The sequence below is a fragment of the Molothrus aeneus genome, chromosome 1 (genome assembly GCF_037042795.1).
Source record: "Molothrus aeneus isolate 106 chromosome 1, BPBGC_Maene_1.0, whole genome shotgun sequence".
Lineage (NCBI taxonomy): Eukaryota > Metazoa > Chordata > Aves > Passeriformes > Icteridae > Molothrus > Molothrus aeneus.
This window is the reverse complement of record NC_089646.1, coordinates 43,192,490-43,216,889: the sequence shown is the minus strand read 5'-3', so window position 1 is coordinate 43,216,889 and position 24,400 is coordinate 43,192,490. Positions and strand designations below refer to the sequence as shown.

Genomic DNA, 24,400 nt, shown 5'->3' with positions numbered 1-24,400 from the left:
TACTTTAGATCCCATTTCTAACAGGTAGTTTTCTTTATCATAGGTGTGGATTTTGCTACTTGGAGGTGGAGAACACATTTGCTGGAGTTTACAACATTATCCCCACCACATTCCTGCCTCAACAAGAGGGGCCTTTTTTCTTAGATTTTAACAGTACTACTCCTCTTAAGGTGTCACAGCTGCAGTGAGGAGACAGAACTGTGCAGTGCTGTTTAAGGAGATGGTTTTGATCTGTCCTACAGCCTGAGAACAGGTGAAGAACCCTTATTACACCTGCACAAAAGAGAATTACATCCCGAGTTACAACCAAAAGCATGGAATGACAGATTGCCAGGTAATTGTGGCAGGCAGTTAGCTGAGTTTGCTGCTATGGTCCAGGAGTGAGCACTGTTCAACAGGCTTGGGAATAGGCTAAAAGTCATATATTCAAATGAACCAGCAGAAGAAGAATTCAATTTATTGCAGTTGTTCCACACTTTGAATCAAAGTCTAGGGGGTTACAAGAAAAACTAACATTGAAATTCCCTCCTCCCCACATACAGGGTATATGGGCTAAAGATTCTATTCTTAAAAGTAAACATATAAGAAAAAAATATTCTTGTGTATTCTGCTTATTCAGTCTCAGGACCAAATAGCTTTCATTACATATTTGTGCTGCTGTCTATGTTTTCAGCACTGAACTGGTTCTCCCATCTAAATGTAAATGTACTACTGCTGAGCCAGTAGTATTCCATGTGTCATCTTCTCTGGAATATGTATCTAAGAGTATAGGAAAAGGAAGCTTCCAGCTTTAGCTAATTCTAAAAGCAAAGCAATTGCTTTGCTCATGTTATGTGTACCTTGAGAGCTGTAACTTCATATCTGTATGACTTTAGTACATAATACAGGAGGAGGGTCTGTGGCTTTCTTCCTGCCATCTGCCAGAGCTAGGCTGATCCTGACGAGCAGGAAGGACAGGAGGTTATCCAGCAGAGGTGACCAGGCAGTGCAGCACAGCCTTCCCTGAGCAGCTGTGAAAGGTTTTCACCTGAAGATCCCCTCCCTGTAAGATTCACTATATCTGCTGAGGGTAGTCTCAGTTGCTGGTGCAGGGAGATGCAGAACTGCCCACCATCAGCAACTCTGCAAAGAAATATTTTATTTTCATCACTTTTGTAAGTATGCATCATGTAGGGAAGGATCATATAAACCTTTCTCCCAATACACCACAGCTGCAAGGAATGCACTTGCTGATTCCATTATGCAAAACATCTTTGAAAAGATACTTTTTCCTTTTAAGTTGAAAGCAGTGAAGGAATTGAGCACGAGGTCAGTGACATCAATAGAAGCAGGGTCAGAGTTCTTAAGAAAATAGTGGAGGTGAGATTAATGCAGAACAAGTTATTTTTTTAGTGGACCCCCCTACCCTGTGTTCTTCCTCTACATCTGTATACATTGTATCTGAAGAGGATTCAAGATGAGTTGTTGTTTTTTTTTTTTTAATACCAACTGCCTCACAGATTCTGAAATGGATTAAATTTTGTCATTTTTACAAAATTTACAGTATTTCACAAGGGGAGAGAGGGTATTTTTAAAGCAGCCATGGGAATTTTGCTGCCATTCATACTGGTTTGGCAGTTTTCCAAGCAAAAAGGTAGCATTTAAATCTTGCTTTAGGTTACAGGTGTCACTTGGCCATTGGGAAACTGAACATATATTCTACAGTGGCACCAGAAATAGCTGTGGGCTAAAATTATTCCCACAGAAATCTGCTATTAGTCCTCTCCAGAAAGTAGAAGAACCTTTTGTTTCATTTCCTTCATCAGACAGCTGCTTAACAAGTGTCTGGCACTGAAAGGGCAGGGATAGCTCCTGCCTTGGAGAACACATGCCTTGCTGACTGCAGTTCTCACAGAGACCATCTGGGCTAGGGAATTTGTGACAAGTTTGTCACAGAGTGACTTACCTTCTTTTGCAGGGAAGTTTCTGATGGCTATTGCAATAAATCAACAGAAGGAGCAGCATGGGTGCAAGCTGAGAATAAAACAGATTAAGTTCTTTGTGGTTATGCTTCGCTTTCAGAGTATGTGCCAAGGACTGCCCCACCCCTAGAATATGAAAATTTCATTCAACTCCCATTTTCCCTACACGTTTCTGTTAAGTTTTCAGCTGAGGCTAAACCAGAGTAGCAGTGGAGTCCTCCATGTATCTTATCACCTCCAGAGTTGGAGGTAGTGAGGAAGTCTCAGCTGAGTATCTTTTTGGCAGTACAAAAGGCAGATGCCAGAAGTGCCAGCTTTCAGCACCAAGTTCTTGCACACTCTCCGCTGTTTGAGATCAAGCTGGTAGACTTGCCTAGAGGAAAATCTGTTGTTGTTCTTCAGTAGTTGGTTCCTATCCGGCAGGAAGGAGTTTTTCTTTCCCTTTCCCCCTGAGCACAAGTTAGTGCCAAAGCTTATGCTGCATGAAATGAGAGCATAAGGCTCAGCTTCCATACTGTGCAGAACTTAAACTGAACTGAAAAGTAAGAAATGTACTCACTTTCCTAATGCCAGACAAAGACATTAAAGCCAAAGGAACCTGTCCCCACCAGGATATGTCAATATTTCTTACACATTTGGAACAGTCAGTAGATTGGGTTAATCCCCATTAATGCACAGGACTTAAGTTTAGTGTCAGTCTTATATATATAAAGCAAAGTCTATTCAAATATTGCACCTGCACTGGGTACTAGAACGCCATCACTGTGCATTTCCCTTCAGATATAGGACAGAACACTCAGGTGAAGTATTTAAGTGGTACTACAAAATATCCATATAAATTGCAGCCTAGGGATTCTGGTTATGGTAAATTAATTTTACAATAAAATTTTCTTGCCCTTTTTTTCTTAAGAAAAAACATTGATGTAAGCATTTAGGACTTGCTTTAGTATTTTCTGTCAAATATATACTTTCATATATTTTCCACAAGTAAGTCTGAAAAAATTATTGCAAAGTGAACTGATCCTTAGATTTTAACACGACCTCAGGCCACTAAGTTAAGCTTTTCTTTCTCCTGTACTGTAGCATTTTTTGAGCCATATGACAGAGAACATAGTTCGTTCTGTTTGTTTTGTTAGGAAGACACAGGTTAGCCCTTGGTTGATCCAATCCCTCAGTTCCCAAAGATTCAGTGAGACACAGTACCATGGATGAATGGTATCAACAGCTTCCATCCCAACTGCCCCAGACAGTGAGTCTGAGCTCAGTCCTAGTCTCCTGCTGCAAGCTTCATGTAACTATTTTGTACAGTAATCATGCATTTAACCACACAATCTCTGCAGCCTTTGAACAGCCACCTATTTAGAACTAAGTTTGTGTACATACAGTAGGGGTTTTCATTGCTTCATCGAAAAGGACTGAAATTGTTTGATAATACCAAAGAGAAGTAGAACTCCTAGGTTAACATTTGCTTTATACATTCTCACATCAGGGCAGATGAAGCAATCATGTATACTTTGATACACCAGAGGCTTATTTTTATACCCATGAAGGCAGCTACCATCATGTTACCCTTCAGAATCCATGAAGAGCTTAAGTAAAAAGTAACTGGAGAAAGCTTGTTCATTTGCTTGTACTCCATAGCAATGTATGTTCATTTAAGTCTGTCATATTTATAATTATGGCTTTTATGAAGTTTAAAATAAAATGAGTTTTCCATTAATTTATTAGACACACAGTTGTGCCTGTTTGCTTGCACGTTTGAAGGGTGATTTACCTGCCAGGTCTGGGGCTCACCAAAGGAGGAAGGCTGCACCATGATCTTTCACCTACTCTTGCAGCAGGGCGATAGAAAAGGAAGGGCAGAGTGGATACCACACCCTTTCAAACTTCCAGATCAATGGTTTTTACCCAGCTGGGAGCTGAACCCAATCAGGACATAGGCAAGGCAGCACACACACAAAATTAATTAATTGTGCCCAAGTGCGGGAAGTTTGGGTTTCCAGTCCCAACTGGCGAGATGAGAAGAAATTTGATAACAAGAGAGGTTAAAAAAATAAAAGGAAAAAAAAATCACCACCAAAACGACCATTCAGAGAACCCAGGAACCTGTATTAACAGGTGTTGACTGGGAGGTCTGCAGAAGTGAGATTCAACCACAAAGACCTCTACTAGTTTACCAACTGAATGCAGCACAGACAACAGCTCAGCTATGACAGTTTAAGTAAAAACACTTAATACAATGTGGCAACTCCTGTACTGCTTTTCATATTTAATACTGTCTATCCCAGCTTTTTCCTAAGTAATGATCACATCAGAAGCTGGAACCACAGACTTCTTTCCTAAGCATTTTTTGTGCTTGGAATTGCTGGCAGTGAAAGATTTCAGCCTTAAGGTCTTCAGAAGATGTAAACATATAAATGTCTAACAAGGTTACAGCTTAACAGCTATAATGTGATGAATCTATTTTTCTATGAAAACAGGATTCTTTGCCTCCAATTCTGCATGGCTTTACAGCATGCATTAAGTACAGAAGTCTTATGTAACAGAATACCTCCCTCCTCCTGCACACTAAGGAGGTTTTGGAGAGCCTGACAGAAGCCCTGGTCTTGTGGCACAGTTCAGAATAAACTGTGAGCCACGTATGCAGGGATTTGGGAAGCTGGAAAGAGGCACCAGTTGCCCACGTACCTCAATGGATTCTAACACCAGTGTGACCTCAGCCTGCAGTCTTCAGCTGGAAATGGATATTTGGAGGCTAAACTTGCTGTGGGAGAAGATTGGTTCCTAGCACTTGAGATAAACGTCACTTGCACAGACTCAAAATGTGGAAAACAAAAATGTTTACTGTAGTGTGAAGAATTTTACATTAACTTTGAGAATAGATACACAAGCTGTGGCAGGGATGAAATACAACAGGACTGCAAAAACAGAATAGAAAATACTTTGGGCAATACTAAGATTCCCATCAAATCAACGATATAAACTGACATTTTAGAGAAAATGGTGCTTTCAGAAATGCTTAGTCACCAAAACTGAAGAGTTCTAGGATTTTTACTACCACTTATTAGCATAATTATCAGACACTACTACTGCCTAACAGCTGCTGGCAAAACATGCCCGTGCCCTTTCTAATTTTATTGAACACTTTGTCTAGGGCATACTAAAATCCCATGTCCCTTTAACAGTTATAAACCCCCACACAGTACAACCTACAGAGAAGCTTAAGAACACATTGTCAATCTACACTGGCAATTCCTTTTCTTCATGCATATTTCAAGGGCAAACCCCTTATCATCATCATCCTGAAAACATCTATGACTCCCATTTTTGAGGGGGAAAAAAAACCCAAAAAACACTTAAAGTGCTGAAAAATAATTCTTCACTTCTCAGGGAAGCAGAAGAGCAAGGGGCCAATCAACTCTTTTTGGTCACTGGAATCACCTGCAGAGTCCAAGCCAGACTCAGGAAGGTGTCTAGAAAGGGCCTCCCACTGCTGGGCATTACCGTCCCCTTCCTGTCATCCATCTGTTTTATAGGCTTTTAGAGGCATGACTCATTTTATTTTCTGTGAGCACCAAGGGAAGAGTGAAGGCTTTCAGACCCCCCACATGCAACAGCTTTCCTGTATACAAAATATTTCTACAGTTTCAGCATAATAAAGACCAATACAGATGTTTAAAGATTATGCCACTTGTACTCAAGAGACTGGTTGTATCTAAAGAGCATTTCATTCTACAAAACCGAAGCCAAACCACTCTGCAAAAGTCTGGCTTGAATTTCAGACCCCGACTGGCATGAATTTACACGGGAACATTACTAGTTATTGCTTCAGCCAGGCTGCTACAAAACAATTTACAAAGTCTGTGAAATATGAGCACAGCTTAAACATTTGATAACTCGTCCGGCCTACAAAGGATTTACTGAATAAAAACTTCAGCCCTCCACATCAATTAAACTTCTTAGTGCATTTTTAAATTCTCAGAGTAAACGCTTAAGATTTGGCATATATTATTGGCACAACGTTCTTCAAACACTTAGAAGTTCATGTATAAATATTTAGACTCCCATTATTCAGGACGGGGCACAAGAAGGCCTCAGCCAATCTGGGCAGCTTTCCTGCCTGCACAAATTCCCTCTTTGATTTTCATGCACTGCAGGGAGAGCTGCTTCATTCGGTTATCCAGAGCCAGCCCTTCCGTGGAGCTGCTCCTGGTGCTGCTCCTGTTCTTGTTTGCTCTGTCGCTTGTCTTGTTCTCAGCCCCTTCCGCCCTATCCCCTGCAAAGAAAGGATTAAACTGCATGTTAAACCCGGATTTCATTCTGCAAGTTAAGCTTCAAGCAGGTGCCTCTGCAGCTTCCTTTGCCAAAGCACATAGAAATTACAGGAGCAGGAGCAAGATGCTGTAACAAAACCAAGTTGGCCTTCCAAGCCGTGCTCATCTTGTGCACTGCATCAGCAAATTAGTGAGAACAGCCTTAAAATGGAGCAGACAAGGGCAGTGGTAATCCTCTAGTCTGAATTAGTCAGCCAGAGCTGGCAGAGCCTGCAACGAGCTCCTTCTGGCATGTTATTTTTTGTGGGGATTTTGGTTTGATTTTTTTTTCCCCTGGAAAACAAGATTTTCAAAAAGCAGGACAGTGATTTAAATAAATGAACTCAGATTTTCCTCCAAATAAATGTACCATGACAATCCCACTGATCACTTATTTAGTGAGAAATCTCAAACCCCTGTACTAAGGCAGAACTGGGGAATGTTCCCAACCAGGAGAACAGTAATTAATACATGATAGACATTGCTGTTAACTCTGAGACACAGGGCCTTCCACAATTGCCTTCCCCATAGAAGCAGGCAGCAGCTCTGAGCATTCCCTGGCATATGCCTAGGGGAGCTGGGAAGGTTTTCCTGCTCCCTTGATGAGGCTGAAGAGCACTGGCCCAGGGTGTATCCAGCTGTGCATACCTCTCTCAGCTTCACACTCGGGGGAGGAGGCCCCACTGCATTCGCTCCGGGGGCCCAGGACAGGGAAGATCATCCCGAACTCAGAGAGGGAGACAGGGCTGGGCAGGTCCAGGCTTCCCGGTCGTGTGGCAGGAGGAAACTGAGTGGGCACCTCACAGGGACTCGTAGGACCAGAGCTGAAGCTGGACACTGACTGAGTTTCTGAATCTTCTTCGGACACAAAGCTGCTGCCGTTGTCATCCTCAAACACTTCTGAAGCCACTGCAATGTTCAAAGAATATTCCAGTCAGTAATTCAGCCTCCTGTCCTGCACCTTCCCAGGCAAAGGCAGTTTTTCAGGTTTTCATCTTCCATACACAGACACACTGCTAACGCATGGGCTGCCCCCTCTGGTTTTCCATTCCCTGTGCAAAGCCTTAGCCTGGTTCTGCCCTGGGCAGCAGCACACCTGCCAGCCAGGCCCTGCAAGGCCAGCACTGCAGTAGCTACTGCTCCTCATGCCAAGAAGCTCTTGGATTTTTACCAGCCCTGCTGGCCTTGTTCATTTGTGGTTTTCAGTAGGCAACTTAGGATAGAACCTAATTCCCTGTGTCTGCCTCCCCCAGCATTATCTTGATCCCTGTGCAGCCTCCTGGTTATTTAAGCTGCTAAATTAGAAAGACATAGGTCCCAAGATTTCTTTTTGAATGAGGATCACCAAACAACACCTAAATAAAAAAAAAAAAACAAAACATATATTCCCTGCTTGTGTTTGCTCAGATCTGAATTCTAATTAAAGCAAACCCGCTCCAAACTGTCTGTCTGAGTTAAGCTGCAGGGTCCTTATGAACAACCAGAGCAGAAAACCATTAAAGAAAGCTCCATTTTGTGCAACACAAGGGTGTAGATTTTGCTGAAATTCAACACACTTCAGAGGCTCATTGCAGGCTGGGGACCAAAGATTTCTGCACACAAGCAGTCCCACTGGGATCAGAAGGTTCTCTACACACATCAGCCTCAACACCACGTAAGAGTGTGCTGGAATCCCACTGGCCTGAAGAAGTCCCAGACACTGCAAGACATCCACAGTGACCTGAGGTTATCTCCAATTCCTCCTCCTGGTGACTCCTGCCATTGTTAGCCAGGCTCAGAACCACCTTGGAAGAGCAGCAGGAGCAAAGCAGAGGCGTTAACAAAATGGCTCAAAGGAGAAGCTTCAAAGAAGTTCAGCTGTCACCTTGGCAGCCTGGGGCTTGCGGGCACCACTCAGACACAAAGGTGCCAAGAGAGGCTGTTCCTGCCATTTCTATGGCAGAGATGTTCAGCCTCTTTCTGCTGGACTTGCAGATTGCTGCACTCACAGCAGTTGCAAAACTGACCCCAAAGGCTTTGAGCATGAAATGGATAACAACATTATCCACCTCTCTGAGTTCTCTCCAGGGCACTTCATACTCAGAGACAGCTTCTCTTGTGGTTTGGGTTTAGTTGTTTTGTTTTTAATGAAGTCAAATCTAAGACTGCAGAGGGGCCTTTTTTCTCACTTGCTGTGTTTCATCAATATATGGTGAGCAGTACAGATAACTTTGTGGGGGAGAAAGCAATAAAAGTTTTGGCAAAAAAGGTGTTTCCAATTAAAATCCTCTGCTTGGCAAGAAGCACTGACATCAGGCAGTCTACACATGGCACAGCTTAAACTGTAGCTTGCTTTTCACTGTCTAAAAATCACCATCATGCACAGGAGCATCTGCAAGGGCCAAGAAACTCCTGCTGATGACGAGGTGTTATCCAACTCCAGCAGACAGAAATCAAGATACAAAAGGACCTTGGTGGAAAGCTCCCCCCACATTACAATGAGAACTTAATCCAGGCTATTTTATTATTTAATCCAGTCTGCTAGTCCTGCCCTCTCATAACCCAATTCTGTGTTGGCACCAGACACAAGCTGATGTCCTTCCACTCATGTCAGACTGTACAGTTCAAAGAGAGGGATGAGCCCACGCTGCTGGTCCTTGCCTGCAGCCTCAGGTGAGCCAGCAACTGATACTAACATTAACTTGCCTGGCTCTTTCTGCCCCTATATCCCAGGTCCCTGAACTCCTTCAGCACAAAATACCCTAAAACTCAGTAATACCTAAGGCTTTGAGGAGGCCTTCTGCATGAGAGGGGGGACTTGCAGATATCCAAAAGAGGCAATTCCTGCCTAGGTTGGAAAGGGTCCACCTCAGAAATTAAGGGTGGCAGAAGATAAGCAGCCATACTGAAACTTGGCTGCATCAGCTGTCCAGACACAGCACTCCCTTGCTGCTGCAACTCAGGTCACAGCTGCACAGTACTGAGAGCTCCAACACATCATGCAGAAACTCCTGCCATTGCAGAGGGTGGAGGCCAGCCCAGGCCTGCTTCCCAGCTCCTAAGGCTGTACCTACAAGGCCTCAGTGCCAGTACACATTGGTGTTTATGGGGAAATTGCATCTTCTGCCTGTAGGCACCAGGGTTGTGCAATCATCAACTCCTGCAATCCTGACCTAGACTTTCCCCTGCAGAAACGAAGCTGAAATACAAATTAAACTGTAATTTGTGGGACTGGGCAGCAAGAAAAAGACCTTCTGCATCAAGAAGGGGAAAAAGTGTCCAGGAAGGAGGCAAAAGTAGGCCACATGTAATGTCCATCTATCCACTTTCACCCGGAGCCAGGACAAATGCAAACTCACCATAAAACAGACTTTGGTGGCACATGGGGACCTTGTCTTGCAGAGAGCAGAGGTTGCCTTGCTTGTTTGGAACCTCCTTGGAGGTTGTTGCTGTCCCACATTTCTCCTACAGAGCCCCTCTTGCTCACAGCACGCATGCTCTGCTGAAATCACACCTTGGCAAAAGACTCTAGGCACAAAGGAGCTTATCCTTACTTGCTTCCCTGCGAGCATCACACCTTTCTCTACTACTGTAGCCACAACTTTAGGTCCCTGTGCCACAGGCCCAGCACTGGAAGACAAGCCCTTGATCCAGAAGGTCTGTTCCCAGACTGGCTGAATGATCTGCCGCAGCCTCCCCAGGCACATCACTGCCAGCAGCACCACTGGTGTAGAATTAGACACAAGCTTTGGAGTGTGTTCATTTTGCTCCTTTCATACAGCACTGTGCAAAAAACTACAGGGATGCAAAGGGAATGGCTGATGCACTTTAACTCATTACCCTTTCCCTTGAAAATTGCCTATTAAAGAATGTAATCAACTCCTGCAATAACAAGAAGCATCACAACTTAGCCACAGTCCCAAAACAGCCAGCACATTTCAAAACTGCAGAACACAGAGAGCAGCCCTAACATCAGCATTTCTAACAATGCCCATAGGATGCTCCCAAGCAGGAGAGTGCTCTGTACTCACTGGAGACGGTGTCTGGCTCCGGCTTACTCGCTGCCAGGTCTTCCACAGAGGCGTTGCTCCCCTCGGCACCCACGCCACACCCTCGGGGCCCTATGGCACTGGACCTTCTCCTCTCATGAATCTCATCGGAGATCATCTCCAGATTTTTCAAGGCAGTCTTATATTCTCCCTTTGCCAGGGCCAGTTTGGCCTGCAGGTCATCCACTGTTTTCTTCAGTTGCTAACAAGGGAGACAGGCATTAGATGGACCTTCACTACAAACAAGGCACAGCACACAGCTCCCTGTTACACGTCCAGGCAAGCACCACCTGGGCTGGTATCTAGGGGACAGCAGAGTTCAGAACTCAGAAGCACCCTGGCCCAAGCAGTGCCACTTGTGAAGGAGGCAACAGCAAAGCAAACCATGGGAGCCAGGGGCTGGAACTGCCTCTGGAGTGTGGTCACGGCCCTTGGCTAAGCACAGAGCAGAGGCCCCATTAAGATGTGAGCATGCAGGATCTCTCCTTAACAGGAATGCAGCTCTCAGCTATGTCACTGCTTATCCCAGAGCCACCCCCAAGGCTTGCTGGCAGCCCTGGTCTGCAGGGCACAGCAGAGCTGGGGGCCACCCCTGAGGGGGCTGAGCCTCACTCTCTGCAGAGCATCAAACCCATCACTTTGCTCACTAAACCTGCAGAGCAGAAAGCAGCAAACCTCAAACCCTGACAGCTGTAACACAGCAGTTCCTGTGTCCCCAGGCACAAACACCACCCTACAGCAAGGGCAGAAGTGTTGTGCATCCTATTTCCCAAAGGGGAAACACTGCTTGTGTGTCTGTAGTTCTTTCAATGCTTGCTTTTAATGCACAAAAAAACCATCTGTGCTTTCTTCATACAGTTTTACACAATCACCTTGCTTCAGGAGGGCACTGAGCAGCTGCCATGGAGAAGCAACAGGCACACAAACAGTGTGCCTTTGCCCGTGGAAAAAAGGGAATTTCTCAAAAGATGCTTCTGGGCAGCAGGGATTACTGGCCTGGCAGCCAGCCCAGGGCAGGCAAGGGCTCAGCTTGATGCAGCAGCAGCTGCAGGCAGGCAAGGCAGAGGAGGAGAGCACACCCGAGCCTGGAACCTGGCAAGGAAAAAGGTACACACCAGAGTCTCTGAGGCTTACAAAATGCTGCTGAATCTCAGGCAGGAAAGGGCTCACAAAACCATTATGGGATATGCCTTGCACCCCAGACAAGGAATGGGAATCCTTTTCTAGCTAGGGTCCTACTGACCCAGCACCACACCAGCGAGTAATCCAAGGCAATGTGCTCCACTCAAAGCCTCTGCCCATCCCACACAACAACAGCACCACTTGCAGGGCCACTACCCTGCAACTGTGAGGAGCCAGAGTCCCCCATTTTAGGGGCCACATGCAGCAAAAGTCACTCAGAGAGAAAGTGATTCTTTTATTTGAATTTGTATGGCTGCCCTGCCCTCCCATCCCTAGCAGCTCCAAGACTGGCTGTAACAGCAGGGATTACCATCCCACACAGCGCTGCCATGCCTGGCCCGGGGCCACTGTGCCCTGCAGGGCATGTGCTGTGCCCAAGCACTGGCCAGACATTGCTGCACCACACAGAATGCAGTGCAGAGATGCCAAAAAGCCCTGGAAGCCTATCCAGCCAAACCCCGAATCTCTCTTATGCCAAACCCCAAATCAGAAATTCACATCTGCATGGTATTGGAGCACTGCAAGCAGGTTACTTATTCTGTTAATTGATCCAGTCAGTGAACATGAAAGAGCACCCCAAGTACAGTTAAACAGTCTGAAGCATAAAACATAGGGGGGAAAAAAATCAAACCCACAACAAACAAACAAATCCCAGACATATTAAACTACAAGAAGCAAAGATAGTCAGACTGTGCTCTTTTGGTTCTGACAGAGTTCAAACACTCTTATTTCACACAAGGAAACAAAGACTCTCTTAGTCTTTTATCTTTAAATTGTGCTTAGCAAATTACTCAAGAGGTTTTGAATTGGTTTTGTATAGAAACACAACATAGTTGTCAGAGCACTTGAGATGTAATTTCAGTATTTACTGTAAGCAGTAAAGAGTTTCAGATGGATGTGAATTACATACGTACCTCTAGCTGAACATAGTACTTCGCCTTGAGTTCAAAATAAGGTCTGTGGAAAAACAAAGAACAGTTGTTTACAATCACTGGGACTGAATGCCATGTACTGGCGTGGGAGTTGCTCTCTTTGTAGCATTAACACAGCTATTTTGTGTCTCACTGCAATCCCAGGAGACCACTATCCAGATGATGGAACACCTACACATGCTCTCAGTGTCTCTCTCTTACTCCCTAATGCATCTATTCCTCATGGGTCCTTTGACCTAAATACAAATTGCAAAATTCCAGTTTTTGGAGTTGACAGCATAATTCCTCCAGGCCTAGATTCTGCAAGATATTTAAATGTAACATCCAACTTCAGGCATAGGCATCCTCTCTCTACCCAGCTACTTTCTGAGCCCACGGCACATGTGAATTCCTACAGAACCTTCTCTGTGTTCAGGTGTGGGGGGTGGAGGGGCAGTTCTTGGGTTTTTCAGTGAAGGAGAGGGTGTGAAGGGAGGTCAGAGCACCACACACAAGGGCACAGCACCTCCCAACATGGCCCACCAGGCACTTCCCCAAACTTGCTTATAAGGCTGTAAGAGGACAGGGGTACAAGAGGTGCAGTGCAAAGCCAAGAAACCACTTTCCACCCTCAAAGTTTTGAAGCCCACAAGCCAATATCGTCTGATACAACTCTGAGCAGGGAAAAAAAAAATAGCCCTGTTATTTAGCAGGGCTCACTACCCTCCTCCCCTCTCAGAAGCTCTCCTGGAAAGTAGGGGAGAGATAAACAATCAGATATGGCTTTACATGAAAGTAAAAATGTGAACTACCCCTGTTGTGTTTCTACCCTGACAGCAAGGCTCTTCTGAGCTCTAAGCCCTACTGCAGCTGCAGTTTGGACTGTGCACTAGAGTTCAGGAGTGTGAAACTGGCTTTCTGATCCTATATTCTTTGAAGGGCTGAATTCACTACATGGTCACAGACAAAATAACTGAGTGGTGTTTCCATGAGAGTAGGTTATTTCCAGCTCTGATATTTTTAAGCACCCTCCCACCATCACCAGGAGCACACAGTCAAGTCTCAATGCTTCCAGTGACACCAATCCAGCCAAAATGCACCTCTGCCTTCCCTTAGTGGGACGTCACCCTGCCAAAGGCTACACAGATGCACTGCCAGGCCAAATAAAACACTGCAGTTGAGAATTTGGGTCCAACAGATCAAGGACTCCTACAGCCCTACCCCAAAGCAATGGCAGCACACAGATATGGACAGAATGGTGTTGCAGGGAAACATGCACAGGGAAAGCAGTGGAAACCACTCACCTCAAATGACCTGATTCTCAACCTTCCTTACCCTGGTGCCAGTTGGGATGGAACAACCAGGCTCGAGTCCTAACCTCCCACCAGCTTCCACAAGCCTTGGGAAAAGTCCCCTCTCTATCAGTGACAAGCACAAGTGTGTTTGCATGGTGTGAAAAAGCAATCCACACATGCATGTGTGTGTGTACACAAACACATCCCTGTGCACACAGGAGCAGGAATGTCTCATTGCAACAGGTGAGAGAAACCCCAGCTCAGCAGCACAAGGAGAGCACGAGCCTGGTGTGCAGGAGCTGACATGAACACTCCTGCTCACTCATGGCTCACAGCTGGGCACCCAGTGCCAGCAGGAACCAGGGCACTGGCAGAGACACTCCCATGTCCCAGAGTCCCTTCATTCCCTGACATCCATGGCCCTGTAGTCACTGGGGGCTGGTCTGTAACTCGGCAGGGCTGGAGAGCTGCTCTCTGGTGTCCTACAGCTGAGCCCAGGGCACTGCACTGACAAAGTGCTTTTCAAGTCAGTGACAGCATGAGTGAAAGGCATTTTGCCCAAGTCACCAGAGCAGAAAGTGACTTCCAAAAAACAGCTAACACAGGCAAGTTCATTATCCTACAGCTCAGAGGCATTGAGCCAGAAGATCTGGTAACTGTTAAGAACGTGCAGCCTATGCACATTCATAAATCACAAGCAAGTAAGTACCCAAAAACTAAAAAGCAAAACCAAAACAAAACTACCCAATAATCATTTGCTCATCAACTTTACCCAGCAAATCAGCTAAATTACTTTCCTCAGGATGCCCCAGTCTTGCTTTCAAAACAGTAATGCTTTAAGCATCTTAATCCCAACGGAAGCAAGCAGCAAATGCAAATCATTTTCTGCCCAAAAGAGAGCAACTCATTCAGTGTGTCTATCCATAAGTTTAAAGAGAAGATGAAGAAATGGTCAGAAAGGCCTAAATTACAGCCGGTGCTGCCAAACCTCACAGGGAGGGGGTCAGAGCAGGATGCTGGTATTAAATCCTTCCTGAAGAGCAGCTAGAGGCCAGCTACACCCTACAACACAAACAGCTGCAAATTCAGCAGCCTCATTTTGCAGTTTCTGTAGCCACTTGACACCTCTAATGTTTTCAGCTCAGCTGCAATTTTCCTTTATGGGAAAATTGCAATGCTGGGAGACAACTGACCTTTCCAGCATCCCTATGTAGCATAACTTCAAAGACATCCACGACTGTTTATGCCACCCGGCATCTTTCACATCAGTACTAGGTTAGAACTGGCATTTCTGTACACCCTTTATTAAAGGATCTCCAAAACACCCTACCTAGATGGTTTGTGCTGCCATCAGCCCTGCTGTGAGACAAAAGAGTACACTGGGATCCTTCCACAGAAGTGGAAACCAGCTTGGCCCGAGGAGAATGACACAAGACACCCCTCTGAGGGAAGTTCCAGCAAAGAAATGAAAACTCAGATGCACATCACACAAGAGGCAGCTGGCCACCAGGCTCCACACCATGATAAAAAGCTGTGTAGGACCCCACTGGCAAGTTAATAATGGTCTTTATTTTAAATCTTATTGCAAGGAAGGCATTCCTGGCAGCCAAAACTGTTCTCAGCTATTGCCCTTATCCAGAGGGATCTGTCATTTAGGGAACTGATGATGGTTTTCACAGCCCTTGTGCAGTGCTAGACAAACAGCATGCAGCTCATTCTAGAAGTCACACCACTACACTGTTTCAGCAAACATGCTTGAATCTTGCTTGAGAAGTGCTAATCCTTTCTTGAATTGAGCAAACACCAATCAAAATAGATTTTTAGTGGACCAATTTCACCAAAAAGTCATTTTTAGATGGAGGGGATTAAAAGCTAAATGCAACAAGCAGATTGTTTAGACAAGCCACAGTCTGGAAATATTAGGAAAAAAAAAGACTGTGAAATATAAAGAGGATTAAGAATTGGTTGTAAACAGGGCCAAAATTTTAAACGGGTTCTGAGCAAAAAGCTGTTTCACTTCTCTGCAACAGAGCCAAACTGCAGAGTAAATGCAGACACAATTATTAATGACACAAGCTGCTTAGCTATGCCCACTGAAGGGTGTTTCCTTCCCCAAGAACAGCTCTCACACAGCTTTGCCATGGCAGCAGGAGGAAGTAAACAAGCCTTGTGTGCAGCACCTTACACCCGTGCAGTCTCGCACCTTTCAGCTTTCTGCCACTTGCTTTGTTGCTCTCCTAACTAAAAATAAGAACTGTGAACAATCCTAGGCTGTGAAACATCCACACAGAGCTCTGCAGACAGCACTTGTGTGGATCCCATGTGCCTGTTCCTCAAATCACACACCACCAAGGAGTTCAGTGCACTAGAACAAGACCAAGATGCTGCTCAGAAAAGGTTTCTTATCCCAGTTCACCAGTCCATCAAGTCAGGTGTTTCAAAAGACACTCAGGACAAAAAGGACAAATACCAGTGCCAATTGTGCTGTGAGGCTGCTACACACAGAGAGGAACCCAAAGAGCAATACACTTTCACAAGTCCAAAAACCCCGTAGGACAGGTATTTCCCCCAAACAGTTTTCACCACTAAACTCCTCTCCAAACATAAAACATACTTTGATTTATTGATGGCTCTTTTCAGCTTCTTCTCCAGTTGTTTCATCCTTCCCATGGCAGCATTGTATTTGGCTGCAGTCTCCTTGTGAACCAGCTCACTTCTCGTTTTGGTCTGTTCTGCCTCCATGACCTTCAAGAGGGGGATAAAAAACAGGTTCAGCAGCAAGACACAGTGATCCACTTCTTATCATTTCAATTAACAGCAACTTCATAATCTCTCCTATCAGCTCACGCCAGGAAAGTGAGGGTATAGAAAATATTACTTCCAGTGAACCTACTTAAAAGTCTTTCCCAAAAAGAGCAGCAGGTCTTCAAATATTGCGTAAATTATGACAAAGGTGTTACAGCATTTCACACAATCTCTCTCACAGGAAGTTTAGAAGACCCTAAGCTTTTGGGAACATCCATTTTTAACCCAGTTAGATATTCACAAGTGGAGCAACACTAGCTGAGGTCACTCAGTTACATAGCAATGTTTCTGTTTCCTCCTGCTCCTCTCCCAGGAACCTGACATCCCCAGCAGAGAGCTTGCTGGTTGCTCAGCTCCCAGCTGCAGCCCCACCACTCTGGAAAGGGCTGGACACCAACCACCACAGAGGGAGGACTCAAACACAGTTTGGCCTGAACAACCAATCACTAGAAAACTGTGTCCAAGATGGCTCTTTTCTTAAAACCAGCTGACATGCCTGAAATCACAGTTGCAACACTGAAAATGCAAAGGTTCAAGCCCTGAGCTGACACTCCCACCATGCAGACAAGGAGAGTTATGCTGATGACCAGCCTCCTACCCTCATGTATCAAGATATCTAGAACACAAGTCTGATAAGGAGCAGCTGAGGGAGCTGGGGGTGTTCAGCCTGGAGAAAAGGAGGCTCAGGGAGACCTTATTGCTCTCTAAAACCTCCTGAAAGGAGGCTGTAGCCAGGTGAGAATCAGCCTCTTCCTCCCAGTAACAAGCTACAGGGAAAAGGCTCCAAGTTGCTCCAGGGGAGGTTTAGATTGGATATTAGGAAATTTTTTTCACTGAAAGGGTTGTCACAAGCATTGGGAAAGTAAATGTCTCTCCATTAGCTGCACTCCTGGTATCCCACAGCCATGCTTTGCCGGTAATTTTATCCAGGGTATTTTATTGTTCAAATTTGAGACGTCAGAGGTGTACTGTAAGCACTCTTTACTGCTTACAGTAAATACTGAAATTACATCTAAAACCCAGAAAATGTGTTCTATTTGGGGCGCTAGCAGTCAAGATCCGGGCAGGGAGGGGACCGATTTTTTTGAAGTCAGGAAAGTGGTGACACTTCTTTGTTGGTCTGGCAATGAGGGGAAAGCAGGTGGGTTTTTTTAAGCTTCCTGTTTGCAGCTATAAAGATATTCACACAAAAATGGCAGGACTTGATTCTCCCCAGTTCTGGATTTTGAAATGCCTCAGCTGTGATACCAACTACTGCACAACTTCACATAAATTTGCTTCTCCTGGCTCCCACCACCAGACTACATCTGAGCTCACATATGCAGAGAGAATATTCAAAATATCTTGATTTTAAATAACCTCACCCACAAAGCTTTAATTTTTTTTTTTTTTAAGGTGTGCTAGTCCTCCCAACCCTCAGGCTGAACTGAACAAGGAAAAGAGATGTCCAACTCTGACTCACTCAGATCACTGTTCCTCTCAGGAAAACTGTCATATTTGTCCTTTCTGATGCCTAAATGAAAGAGTGAAACTGCCAAAGCCATCAGCATCAACTTGGAGCTCTTGCTGCCACGCTTTTTGCTCATCTGCACACACTACTCATTATTGAAGAAAGGAATTGCTGGAGAACTTTAAACTGTGAGAAATAAAGGTTTTCAAAGGATCTTCTGATCAGGTATAAAATAATATACTCAACCCCAACACCCTTCAACTTTCTCATATATATAAGGCATCTATTTTCAAAGAAAGGGGGGAAAAAATCTATCAGGCTCATAACATATTCTCTCCTGCATCCTGAAAAATAAACTGCAGCCTCTTATCTCAAACAACTGCTTTAAAGTCAGTTGGTGCAAAGACTTGCCTTAGTGAAACATGTCAGACAAGGCTGGTTTTAACGTGGAAGTCCCTTAAATCAAACTGCAGTCTCCAAAGACTGCACAGAAGGTGGCTCATCTTCTTTCTCGTGTGGCAAGGAAACTGCAATTTAAAAACTCTGCAAGCTACAAAATAATGGAACAACTGGAATTTGCCAATGCTCAGTTATGTGTCAGTCCCTCTCATCCATTCTTAGGGCAAAATTAGCATAAACTTTGATATCTGAGATAAATCACATGATAAGTATGACCAACACCAGAGTCATAAAGCAGGTTAAGTGTCCAGTACTGTGCTGATTTTTCAAATGTCTCATATCAAACATCACAGAAAAGCTGAACCCTGCAGAACTGGGATTTGAGGATGACACATTGCAAACGCCTCAAAATATCTGACAAAATGTGGAATTTGCTACCAGCCATATACACCCACATTCATTACCTTGCTCAGAAAGAAAGGGGAAAGAAAAGGCTATACACTTCATGCTTTTGAGAAATCAGTGATGTAACAAAATCTCTCTCTCCCCCTACAGCCTTGTTTTCCTGTGGGAATTATGTCCTCCTGCTCACGTTATCCACCCAAGTCTGCAGAGACTGCCTGTCCCCTTTTCCTGGGACAGCAGCTCGAGGTGCATGCCTGAGGCTGAGGATATGACCTGGGGGATTTTAAGGTGCCAGGATATTACCTGGGGCATTGTAAGGTGCCTCTGCAGAGATCCATCACCTGCCAAAATGCATTTAAGCACTTCATTCAAACAAGAAGAAGCAAGAGAGATCATCCTCCCTTCCGAACAGCCTTTAAATGGAGAAGTGTCCATCAGGGCTGGCAGACAGAAACAAACTGCAAATGATGCTGCCACCTCTGCAGCTGGGAAGTTCAATGTAAGACCAGCTAGCCTAACTCCTCACCTCCTTAAGAAGGCTTAGAAAAAGACAGATAGTACTTCTTTTCTACACTAGCCTTTTTATTAGAGCTAATAATACATTTGGTGAAAAAATTGCAGTGTCATATGGACTTGTAAACAAGCTCTCGGTCACAGTTGCCAAATAAGCTGGTTTGTCTAACCCAAGTGCTTCTACCACCCACCTTGCCTTGTAGATGCTCTTAAGCCATCAGAGATGCAGCAGCATCACTTAGAAAAAGGCAGACAAATAAGTGAGGATGACACCTCTTCAAACAAAGGCTGCTCAAGACACATCTCGCTTCCTGACATTGTACCTGCCTTTCAGCTCACCCTTGAGGTCAGCAGGGGACATAGTCTTGGACAAAAACACCAGGATGGATGAACTTCCAGGATACCCACACAACCACCAGACATTCCTGTAGCTCTTGCCTGTCTACTGGATCACCTACCCCAGGCAGAACTAAGTCACTCTCACAGGCAGCACAGGCTATAAGATACAGGTAATGGGAAACAAAGCAGGCAAAACCCCCCAACACAGGGATTGATCAATTCCTCTTCTCTCCTCCCCTACCCTCTACTTCCTACCCTGGAAACCTCGTCTGGAAAAAAAGGGTCAGTGTAGAGTATGTATTTACCATCAATAAGTCTGTACAAGTAGCTTTGTTCCACCCAAAATGTTTCCATAATCAGAAGTAAAAATGGACTCCAGGCAAAATTTCAGTAATAATAACAGATTCAAAAGAAAAATTTTATCAGTGGAGCTGAGCAAAGCTGACCATCTAAGCCAGAGAATTACTCTGAAGGACTGCTTCTTTCACAAAACATTAAATTGATTGTTCTTCTAGGGGAAGAATTAAAAATAAGAGAGGAAGGAGACAATGCAGTATCAGTAAACCAGGAGGAGAGAATCAACCACACAAGGGATCACAAAAAATCACTGCATTTGCAGGATAAAGTGACAGAGAGATCAGGACAAGGAAAGATGTGGTTCGTTGTTTTTTTCATAGACTTTTCTTCTCCCCTTTTTTCCTCTAAGTTCTTCTAGCTGCAGGAAGTCTCTCTCCTCTCTACATCACGAAAGCACCCACACATTTTACACTGACAGATGGTACTTCACTGTGTAATATCAAAGGGAGCTTCACAAGCCAAATTAATCCAAGAGGGAGCATGCCTCCTCCCTCTTTACTCTCCCCTCATCCTCTCCTTTTTAAAATGTCTCATGATCAAGAGCCAAAACATTTCTTCTCCCTGCCAGAATTTATGAACTCAACATATCTCAGGAAAGACTGTAAAAGCAGAACCTTTTTAAGACTGCAGATTGCATCAGCAATTAGAAATTAGCAATTTCTCTTGAAATTCATGATGCTCTTCCTTTCTGCTCCAGCTTGTGTCAAACTAGATGCAACACATCTGTCAATACTATCTTTTTGTACATCTTTATGAATTATTTTCAATAGAAGCATAAATGTGAAGATCTTTTTCCTCCATCCCTCCAAAATTCAATATCCTTTGGTCCTGTCACAGGACTCTCTTTCATAGCCCTGCTCTCTGCACCCCAAACTGCAGCATTACAACTCAAGGTACAAACAGGCTGGTACCACTAGCAAAAACATCGTCTCCAAATTTTAAAGAGACACTGCAGTTACCAAAATCCTGGTAAGCCAATGGCTAAGAGTGAACAGTACTCTTCCTCCCCAGGCAGCTTAAGAGCTCATCAAGCCTGTCTACATTTCCATTATAATCAACAGAGAATTTATCTTTTAATGAACTTGCCCCTCTGGCCACACAAATTGCTCTCCAGACACCACTTACTGAGCAGATCGCCTTTCATCATAATGGAAATTTGGCAAGTAATGGTGATACACAGCCAGGTTCCAGACATGACACCATGAGCTAAATTCCAATCTAAGTGTCATTACACTTCTCAGATCTCTGGAAAAATGGACATTTAGGAAAAAAACCCACAGGACTTTACCCCAAAATACACATCAAGTTAAGAGTAGAAGTGGGCAAAGCAGCCTCCTGACTTGCAGGATTGCACCACAGTCCAGTGCTTCTCTGTGGTGAACACTTAGCTCAAGCACAGACATTTGCAGGGATTAGTTGCATCTTCACAGGCAGGTAGGCAGGAATCCAGCTCCTATTTATGCTCCCAGCCTCCTTTGGAAACATAGCTCAAACTGTGAGGTGCAAAGAAATTTCTGAGTGATAGCCTATACTCCATGTACATGTTCATGCTGGTTCTGCCTGTTCCATGAATAGAAAGATTTTCCACACATTATGCTCCCAGCTCACCCAGGAAAAACAATATTACAGTAACTGTCCCATTTTGCAACAGTTGAATTGTATGATTTTCTAGATCAGTGGCTACAAAAATCTCGTTTGCAGAAGCCCAATAGCTTGTTACATTAAAAATAGTGTTAATAGCTTTTCAGACTATCAAGACATCAAAAAGCAATTACAACATACAACCCTTATCTCTATTTCCTCCCAGTGAGGGTCTGGAAACAGCATTTCCTGTTCGGTACCCTGGAACTCAAGTCTTTGTCTATATCCATCAGGTGAAGTGCAAAAGTAACCTGGCAACATCTTCACACATAGCTGTGTAAAAAATCAGTTTCTCGTTTGTTCTCTCGCCTACCCTTTTTCTTTATGCTTTCTGTTTACAGTGTTTGTCAGCTACCAAGCAGCTACAGGGCTCAGGTTTGGTTCCAAGTTTCGGATTCATTCAGTAAAGCCTGCTCTCTCAGCCTAAGAACAGCAAATAAAACCACTTGACTCTGGCCTGACATTTCTATCAGAAGAGAAACAAATGAATCAGTTGCCCACTTCTAACATTTAGCTCAGAGGGGCTTTTCTGCACTTGAGTCCTTGCTGTAAAAGGCCTGGAGCAAGATTATTCTCTGCCCACTACAATTGTCATCTATAAATGCATGCAAAAAAAAAGCTAGAAAATCCAAATAACCAGAGTGCAAAAGTTTTCTCCAAGAGCAATTTTATATGTGCCAGTAGAAGATGTCTATTTCTTAACCCTCAGCCTTCACCCACAGAAACAGTTTTTTCCATGAGTGATTTCTAATGTAATTTATAGTTAATGATCTGAGTTGTCATCAACACTGTGGCAGTCAAGGAGAACTTTTGTTCTAAAAGATTTCATTCTCTAACCTCTTTTCACCCATAGCTTGGTAGGCAATGCCAATGTTTCCTCCTCCCTGAGATCCCAATCATTCTGTTTGCCTCACTGAACACTGAGCACTTCATTAATTGCATGCACTGAAGCCAAGGGAAGCTTTCACCCCACTCTTAGAGAAGACACAAAACTCAGTCAAGCACTCCAAACAAACTAATGCTGGGTGTGCTCAGTCAGGACTTCCAAGAGCATTTTCACCCTTCTTGGCTCTGGCCTCAGCCTTAAGACCTCCACCACAGCCAGTGAAAATCACAAGACAAACTTCCACGGAACTCTCCCAAAACCTGCTGCACCATGCAAAGGTGCAGATGGGTGCTTTCTGGGAACTGAGTTTGCCCAGACTATTTTAAGCACTGGGAATTGTTGCTTTCCAAGTTTTCCATTCATGGAGCCCTCAGCTGCTCTACACAGTCCACTCAGTGCCCAGGAGATTTTACAGCTGCAGTGAGTACACCTGAGCACCCCATTTACTGTTCAGCTGTAACAACTCAGAGGCATTATGGCTTGAACCAGCCCCCCAACAAGCAGCTGTCCTGCAATCACTGACAGCACCTATCAACACCACCAGCAGGACTCCACCAAACACTGCCAGCTGCTGCTCTGAATCCCTGGGTTTGCTCATCTCAGGTGCACACCTCTCACACGCTGTCAGGGAACGATCAAGGGTTGTAGACGGACTCAAGAATGCCTATGAAATATCCAAGGAAAAGAAGAATTCATTTGTACTCTCAAGTTGCCATTGTTTCTTTTGTCACCTACCCCAACACAAGTTTTTGCTCTGCCAGCTAGAGAGAGGTAGGTGGCAGATGTGATTGCTGTCACTGTCCACCAAAACTCAGCAGTTTAGCAGTCAGGAGCTCTAAGCAACTCCTTAGACACTTCTGGTTTTCTCATCTATCAATTCTGAGAATCAAAAATTATCTATTTCTGGACTTTGTTCGCATGGAGTAGGGATTACAGCCAGGAAAAATGACAGCTGGCACACACACACTGCAAAGGTGGGGCTCCCCTCATAAACACAGAGGTCACCACATCTGCAAACACCAAATTATAACAGGGACAGTAACACAAACAGTACCCTGGAGTTCATTTTCTCATTAATATATACCAGGTTTTCTATCTCTCCCCCTACACACAGGCAACATCCTTTCTCTTCCCTGTTTCTTCATCAGGCAGCTGGATTTCAAAATTCACTCTGAAATAGACGCTTTTTTATGACTGAGACGCTTCTGCAACAGAACAGAGCAACTGTTGCACTGAGGGCTGCAAGACAATATGAGCATTGTATGGCAGGATAGCATGTTTGGAATAGCAAGTTCAGCTTCACTGGCATATTAAGTATATGTAGAACAAAGGTTTTTAACTTGGATTTTTGGTTCTTTTATGTTAAAAAAAAAGCCAGAAAGGTTTCTTTTAACAGCGAGAAGACAAATGACAGGAAAATTCTTCCTGACATCTGCTAGAAAGAATACTGTCTTTCTTTGTTAGTGCATCTCTTCTGTAGGTTTAAGAAGACTTTACAAAGGAGGTAGGACCTTGTCTAAATTCCAAAGTTAATTCAGGATAAAGCAGCATGCAAGCTTAAAATGCAACACACGATTTTGAGTAATTCCACATTCAAACACGCATTTCTGAAGCAAAGTGACTTGTTCAATGTAGTCCATACAAACAACAGGTTGTACTAAAACTGGAACATGTCCCTGTTTTGCCAGGGTAAACACTCCCATAACACACATATTCAGGAATAGGCATCCCCATGCAATTATTCTGGCACAATTCCAAATGCAGACATGCCTTAAGACATTGTTTATCCCTGTAAAATAGATGGTAATAGCTTTTTTTTTATTTTCTGTAGAGAGCTACTCCACTACTCCAGCACCACCAGGCAGAGAACTAGAATTGTCCCAGAAGCAGCCAAGGCCCAGACCACTCAGGCTTA

At 44.3% G+C, this 24,400-nt stretch overlaps 2 protein-coding genes across 3 annotated transcripts in view; one reads left to right on the top strand and one right to left on the bottom strand.

Annotated features, from left to right (window-relative positions):
* The window catches only part of CAPN7 (calpain 7), a 32,232-nt gene extending 28,540 nt beyond the window's left edge, over positions 1-3,692 (top strand). For both annotated transcript variants that reach the window (XM_066555864.1, XM_066555855.1), the window contains one exon: positions 44-3,692. In XM_066555864.1, the coding sequence (XP_066411961.1) occupies positions 44-188 (145 nt within the window). In that variant the 3' untranslated portion in view covers positions 189-3,692. The remainder of the gene's footprint in view (positions 1-43) is intronic.
* A 1,092-nt stretch (positions 3,693-4,784) lies between these two features.
* The window catches only part of SH3BP5 (SH3 domain binding protein 5), a 51,288-nt gene continuing 31,672 nt past the window's right edge, over positions 4,785-24,400 (bottom strand). The window contains exons 5-9 of the mRNA XM_066555878.1: positions 16,305-16,435; positions 12,399-12,441; positions 10,285-10,504; positions 6,923-7,183; positions 4,785-6,237 (exon numbers count right to left, since the gene is read on the bottom strand). Of these exons, the coding sequence (XP_066411975.1) occupies positions 6,056-6,237; positions 6,923-7,183; positions 10,285-10,504; positions 12,399-12,441; positions 16,305-16,435 (837 nt within the window). The 3' untranslated portion in view covers positions 4,785-6,055. The remainder of the gene's footprint in view (positions 6,238-6,922; positions 7,184-10,284; positions 10,505-12,398; positions 12,442-16,304; positions 16,436-24,400) is intronic.